Source organism: Nematolebias whitei, chromosome 7 (assembly GCF_014905685.2).
Source record: "Nematolebias whitei isolate Nwh7 chromosome 7, NemWhi1, whole genome shotgun sequence".
NCBI lineage: Eukaryota > Metazoa > Chordata > Actinopteri > Cyprinodontiformes > Rivulidae > Nematolebias > Nematolebias whitei.
Window position 1 is genome coordinate 39185294 of NC_056504.1, and position 7545 is coordinate 39192838.

At 40.7% G+C, this 7545-nt stretch overlaps 1 protein-coding gene across 1 annotated transcript in view; it reads left to right on the plus strand.

Moving 5' to 3' along the window:
- Nucleotides 1-7545, plus strand: part of cacna2d3 (calcium channel, voltage dependent, alpha2/delta subunit 3) — a 51483-nt gene that overhangs the window by 19011 nt on the left and 24927 nt on the right. The window contains exons 6-11 of the mRNA XM_037679854.1: nucleotides 1520-1682; nucleotides 2137-2268; nucleotides 4993-5053; nucleotides 5415-5565; nucleotides 5698-5772; nucleotides 5872-5961. Of these exons, the coding sequence (XP_037535782.1) occupies nucleotides 1520-1682; nucleotides 2137-2268; nucleotides 4993-5053; nucleotides 5415-5565; nucleotides 5698-5772; nucleotides 5872-5961 (672 nt within the window). The remainder of the gene's footprint in view (nucleotides 1-1519; nucleotides 1683-2136; nucleotides 2269-4992; nucleotides 5054-5414; nucleotides 5566-5697; nucleotides 5773-5871; nucleotides 5962-7545) is intronic.

The window sequence follows — 7545 nt, forward strand, 5'->3', positions numbered from 1 at the left end:
ATATTCAGAAAATTTTCGTGGCATAGATTTCACAGATTTATTTAAAGAATCGTTTTGCATATGCAAAATTCTGCCTCCAAAATAAAATAAACATGAATTGAGTAAAAGTCACATACACAAGTTAGCCTTAAAAATAAAATACTTTTATGTAAAAATTCAGTTCAATTCAGTTTATTTACATAGCGCCAAGTCACAACAGAAGTCATCTCAGGGCACTGAACAGAAACATTCATATGTAAAAAATAAGTTAACAGGAACATTTATATATAAAATAATAATTTAACATTATTTATCAGAGGAGCAGACTGGTTTGAATTTAACTTCATCGCAGACTCTTATCTTGAGCAAGTATGAAGGCGACAATGGAAAGGAAAAACTCTTTCATGAGGAAGAAACCATTAGCAGAAAATGGCTCAGGACAAGCGGCCATCTGCTTCGACTGGCTGGGTTTGAGAGGAACAGGAAGGAGGAACAGATACACAATGGCAGGTCAAGAATCACATGTTAAGATAGAAATAATATCAAATGAAAACTATTCAATTTTAACAATTCATTTAAGGAAATGAGATCAGTTTTTCCTCTAGTAGTCTAAGCTTTAGGCAGCATAACAAGCCAACTCTAACTATAGGATTTAACAAAAAGGAACATTTTAAGCCCAGTCTTAAAACTGGACAATGTGTCAGCCTCACAGACAGAAACTGGAAGTTTGGTTCCACAAGAGAGGAGCCCGTTAACTGAAAGATCTTCCTCCCATTCTGCTTTTGGAAACTCTAGGGACCACAAGTAAACCTGCAGTCTGAGAGCAAAGTGCTCTGTTAGGAAAATATGGAACAATAAGATCTCAAATATAAGATGGATCTAGGTTGTTGAGAGCTTTGTAGGTTAGAAGTAAGATTTTGAATTATATTCTGAATTTGACAGGGAGCCAGTAGAGAGAAGCTAAAACTGGAGAGATATGATCTCTCCTAACTCCAGTTAAGACTCTGGCAGCAGCATTTTGGATCAACTGAAGACTTTTTGAAGAAGTATTTGGGCAGCCAGATAATAAACCATTGCAATAGTATCCTGATGCATGCTCAATAATCCAGGTAGAAAAATCCAAAAAAGTTCAATCTGGTCCTCTGGACATTCAAAAAAAACAAAAACAAAACAAAGCAAAAAAATCTAGAAACGTTTCGTCTCTCATCCAAGAGACTTACTCAGTCTGAGGTGTTGTTTTCAGCTCAGTCTCTTAAATAGCACCTTCTTAGAGTGGATCAACCAGTTTGCTGCTGACAACCAAAACCAGCTGCTCACATGCTCAAGAAGGACCATCAGCCTAACAATGGGTCATTAGCACACTGATGGCTGTTTACTACTCACAGAGGGCTGAGTGATACTAGCAATCACAGCATTGTAAGAGGGGGACAGCTCTAATAGGACAGCTGCAATAGTCCAGTCTAAACGTGACAAATGCATGAACCAGTTTTTCTAGAAATAGAAAATAGATATCAACATGTCAAATCACAACTTTTTCCAGTATGAATACTTCAACGCTGTGCTGATCAATGAAGTGGACGAGGAAGGCAATAACGTGGAGCTGGGAGGCGAGTTCATCCTGGAGCCCAACGACCATTTCAGTAACCTCTCGGTCAATCTGAGCCTCAGTGTGGTGCAGGTGCCCACCAACATGTACAACAAAGGTGAGACCTCCTGCAGCTGGCCCAGAGACACAACAACGTGAGTTATTGACTTGCTGGAGGTGAATAAACAGGGAGGAAAGGTGAGGGGGTGGGGGTAAAGTAAGTGGTGAAGGTGAAAAATGGGAGCTGGAGCTGTCACGGACTGTGGGAAGGGAAGTTGGGAGATCGATAACAGCTCAGATGTAAAGGCAGGCCTCTCTGTAAAGATGTTGTTCATATGGTAGCTGCTGTGTAGCTTCTTGTTGTCACATCGCTCGGGCGGCTTTTGTTTGACTCTAATGGACTCCCCATAACTCTGCTCACAACACAAAAGGAGCAGGAGGGGCAGGGACGGGGCGTGGGCACAGCCTTTGTGTCTCCTTTAGAGGCACTCAGTAAGGGACAAAGGTCAATCATGCAGTAATAGTGACCATATCACCATTTAATGCCCGTCTCTCTGTGTCCTCATCGCCAGATCCAGACATCGTGAACGGGGTGTACTGGTCCGAGGCCCTGAACAAAGTGTTTGTGGAGAACTTCGAAAGAGATCCAACACTCATCTGGCAGTACTTTGGAAGCGCCAAAGGTTTTTTCAGGCAGTATCCTGGTGAGTGCTGTCACTCAGCTGCTCCAGAAAAGTACAAAAATAAAACTACTGGACTTTTTGTTCTGCAGTGAAAGATGTGTTCACTTCCCATCTTTCTAACAACTTCAACTACAGAATAGAAATCCAGGTGTTTTGTTTTATTTAACTTTTTTAGATTTGCCATGTCCTGGATGATGAGAATCTACACCAGCACATTTTTTATATTTATTTTTTATTGTTTTTCCCTACCAAGGAAATTATTTCTGGGCTTATTCTTTAAATTGTTCTTGTGGAAACAATCCAACATACAATCCAACATTTTCCAGTCAGTTCATCTCCTCTTAAAAAAATAAAATAAAAGTATGTTTCTTTCAGTTTTTACCCTCTTCAGGGGTTGCCACAGCGAGGAAACTCGCATGAAAGATTTGGCAATTTTTTTACACCGTATGCCCTTCCTGACACAAACGGGGCTCAAACCTTCAACCTCAGGATTACAAGACCACCACACTGACCACCAAGCTACCTGAAGCCTCTCAAAGTCCAAAACCATAAATGAAAAAAAAACAGAAAGCCTGAAGAACTGATCATGGCCACTTTGAAATATTACAAGTCCAGCTGCTTGGAAAGAAAACACAAAGAAATTGGTGTTAGTTGAAAATGTGTGCACAAATTATTAATTCTCTCTTTTTAGTCAATCCAAACTTGAGGTTTCTAACATACAGTTATTGTCATCATGATGATGTGGAAAATCCTCAGCTGTTTTGAAACACTAAACCAGAAACTAAAGCAAGCATCCAAATACGGGAGACAAAGAGTGAATAAAAACTAAAAGGAGGCTCAGTACCACCAAGAAAATTCAGACTTTTATGCCCTTCCATTTGGCTAACCATTATTTCAGGTTTTCTCATTACATTTTGGGCTAAGCTGTGAGGAGAGATAAAGTTATGTTTAGGATTAGTTACCGCCTTAGGGTCCATCAAACAGGAGGTTCGTGTCATGCTCTTGGAAAGCTCGCTGTGCTCACGTGGGGTTAGAAACTGAGAAATAAAAAGGCTTGTGCCACTGAAGCAGTCAGCTTCAAAAACTGATCAGAACAAATGATTTAGAATTTCTAAAAGGGTAATTTTGGTTAATGTTGCAATTTTACAGCCCATCAGAGAGAAAGCACATACACAGACTGCAATTAATCAGCATTTGCCCGTGTTGGTCTGCAGCCACAGTGAAGAGCTGAACCATTTTCTCACACAGAAACAGAAAACTAAAGACGGTTCACTTTGGTGCTGAGAAAAAAAAAAGTTATTCTTATATTATATTTTAAAAAACTGTCTGATCAAAGGTGGTTTTGTGTGTTTAGTAACTCTTAAATTGCAAAACACTTAAAGATGTCCATTTTCTTTGTGTGTGGGGGTGTAGGAAAGAAAAGGTTTTTAAAGGGAAACATTTTTCTCAGTTTCAGGTTTTTTGTTCTTCTTCTTTCGGCTGCTCCTTTCTTCAGGAGTCGCCACAGTGAACTAACTCACATGAAGACTTGGCAATTGTTTTAACCTCGGATGCCCTTCCTGACACAACCACAGACCACTGAGCTACCACAGCCCTCTGTGTGGAGCAGAGAGCTGCTTACTGGGCCACCCGGGGGAGCAGATGGTGTGGGTTAAGCGCCTTGCTCAAGAGCCCAGAGTGGGACAGATGAGGGTGGAGGCAGATGGGTACTTCACCTTTCTCACCCACATTTTGATGTTGTCGGTCTGGGGAGTCGAACCAGCGACCTTCCGATCACAGGCCCACCTTCTCTAACCTCTGCGCCACCACTCCCATTTTTCTCAGTTTCAGTTTTCAAGCAAAAACATCTTCAGAAAGCTAGATAAAGACAAAAATACATCAACATCTCTGTGTGTGTCCCACATCAAGTGTGTGAATGTTTAGTTTTCTGAACATGACTGAGCTTTTTAAATGTCCCGAACTGTAGATTTTTAATAAATATTTAAAACGTTGCACCTGATTCATGGATTAATCTATATTTACTGACTGTCGGACTGACTGGAGGTCATCCACAGTCACAGGGTTTATGACCCAGAGAAAATGTGTGGATCGGTGATGTCATGTTTATTATTATTATAAGCAAAGATGAAGTTTTAAAACCCCCACCCCCAACAAACAGTCAGAACTGTGTGGGAGGAGGATTAATTTTACACTTTGTCTTCTGCTATTTTCTGTACAAAGGTTTAGCTACGATGTATTTTGTCGTAATTTTTTTTCTTTCGGCTGCTCCTTTTGTCCGAGGTCCACAGAGAACTAACTCACACAAAGACTTGGCAATTATTTTTACACCGGATGCCCTTCTTAACACAACCACACCCTCTGTGTGGAGCAGAGCTGCCATCTAGGGTGTCCAAGGGAGCAGATGGTGGGGGTTAAGGGCCTAGAGTGGGGCAAATGAGGGTGGAGGCAGGTGTGGATGCTTCACCTATCCCACCCACATTTTTTATGTACGGGGAGTTGAACCGGCGACCTTCCGATCACAGGCCCACTTTCCCTAACCTCTGCACCACCACTCCCCAAGCATTTAGTTGTAAATTATTTCCAATAAACATGTGGCAGGTTTTAATTACTTAAAGTTTGTGGAGACTGTTCTTTGACATGACAGTTCCTTGTCAATGTACTTTTTTCTTTCATTGTTCCTCTTTTGTTTCTTCATTTCTTTTTCTTTTTTTTTTTTTCCAATATGTTTCCTGACGTCACTCCCAGGAGTAAAGTGGCATCCAGATGAGCATGGCGTCATCGGCTTTGACTGCAGGAATCGGAAGTGGTGGGTTGAAAATGTTGCCCCTCATATGTTTACATGAGAAATGATTAGTATTTATTTTACGTTTTAAATCTCAGGGTAAAGTTTAGTCTTATGAGACTGAGGAGTTATTTTCTCCGAATGCTTTGACCACCGAAGGCAGAAAGTCTAATCTAGCAGCGGTAAACACGTGTTTAGAAGCAGGTTCAGTCATTTAGACAGGCTGTTCAAAAAGACGACACGGCGTGTTGATGTGTGTTGTGTCTTCTTCAGACCGAGTGCTCGAATAAACAACTTCTCCATTATGTCCTCGTGTCTCTAAATTTGTACCTGCACTCATAAAAACACATAAATTCTTCCCTTATACGTTGTGTGTCATTTACAGGTACATCCAGGCAGCAACGTCCCCCAAAGACGTGGTGATTTTAGTCGATGTTAGCGGGAGCATGAAGGGGCTGAGGCTGACTATCGCCAGGCAAACCGTTTCCTCCATACTGGACACACTGGGAGACGATGACTTCTTCAACATCATCGCAGTGCGTTTACTTTCTGTCTGTACCTTAGTGACCACTTCTTGGTTATAAGAATGTAGATTTCATGTAACAGGTCACAAAACCTAACAGTTGAATCCATTTTTCTGTCGTGTTCATGCAACTCCCCCCCCCCAGTACAATCAGGAGATCCACTATGTGGAGCCTTGTTTGAATGGTACTCTGGTCCGGGCCGACAGAACTAACAAAGATGTGAGTCCCTGATCAGTCTGATTAAATTGCTGCGCATCACATTAAATTTGTTTGGTTAATGTTCAACGTTCTTCTGTACTTTTTGTGGTTGTCTGACAGCATTTCCGTGAACATCTGGACAAGCTGTTTGCCAAAGGGATTGGACTTCTGGGTGAAGCTCTGACCGAAGCGTTCTCCATCCTGAACGATGTGAGTTACACTCCAGTAAACATGTGACCCTCAGTTTAATGAGGAAAGCTGTTCAAACATTTGTCGTTACCTTCGAAATTTCACTCAGAGAAAGCATCCCTAACAGATGTTTTTCTTTTGTAGCAGTCGTTAATTTTTCATTATTTCATTCAACATATAATAAATGAAAGCGAGCTTCACCTGACCAGAACAGGGGCAAAACTTTTGCTTTACAAGTCACATTTGTTTTCACTTTTTTTTTTTTCACTGAATGTTTTCAGTAATCCATAAAAAAATAGCTCGCTCTACTCACACATATTTGAGCATTTGGGAGGTGTGTCTCCTGTCGAAACGCTCCAATGCCATTCCCGTTCCGCCCTCCAAACACAGACACATCCATTCTGAAGTGTGATTAATGGCTCTAATTAATGTCAATGATTAATATTGCTGCTGATTAGAACATGGAGAAGATAAAGCCAGGAGCCAAGCTGCACTTCCTTTATCTCCCTGTTTTCAGGCGAGCTTCAGCTGCGTCGATGAAGCTGAAGGAGCACAGCTTTTACCTCTGCATTTGTCAGATTAATTAAAGGCACGCAATGAATATGGTAATCAGGTCGCCGGTAGGCTGCCGCTGAAATCCACAGTGACACAGATAGCTGGCGAATTAAGTCAAGAATGCAGCCCATCAAAGGCCCGATCGATGAGAAACTCACTTTATGCAGAGGTTTAAATTGAGTCCTGGTCAGTGAAGTGAGAGTTTTTCTGTAAAACAAAAAGCAGTGACTGCTCCATCATACAAACACTTTATATAACTTCATGCTCTTATGGCTGAATTCTACTTTTCTTTAAAAACAGGAACATTGTCTTAATTCTCTTGCTTCAAGGACAGTTGAATATACTTCATCAACAATGGATTACTGATAAAATCGTATGTAATTAGCAATTATGGCTGCATTTCCTATGTAGAAAGATAAACCATCCCATAGACATTTATACAAAGTCCTTGGGAAAAAAAGAGTAAACAAGGAGCCCATCTGCAGGATGAGCGGCTGTCAGTCGTTAATCTCCTGAGCATGATGGAAGTTTCCCCGAGTTCCTCATCGCTCTTTATCTCTGAAGACATCTCATCATGTGAAATCACGTGGTAAATTAAATTAGAACGCTGCTTCAGCTCCTAATGATGTTGATGATGGTTCACTGTCACGCTGTCATTTTTCTGGTTTTTATTTTTTTTTTATTGTTTGCAGATTAGGCGTAAACAAAATTACTTACTTTCTTTCTTTTTGTGTGGATGTGAAGAAAATTGGAAAAATGTACTTTGTAAAAGTAATTTTCACGTATAAGATACAATCCAATCTGTGCACAGTGCTGCATGCTGTCGATCTCAAACTGACCTTTAAGACGTGTTTCATCCTGTTCCTGGTGTTCTCCTGCTCTGTAGCGTGTTCGTCTGCAACCTTTACAATAAAAAGGCCAAAATTTAACAACTTCTCTGATACATTTTTTTATTCAGGGCCACAAAAATGGTCTGACAATAAAAATTAAGATTCATTAAATGTTATTTATTTTCATTACACACACACACACAAACACACACACACACAT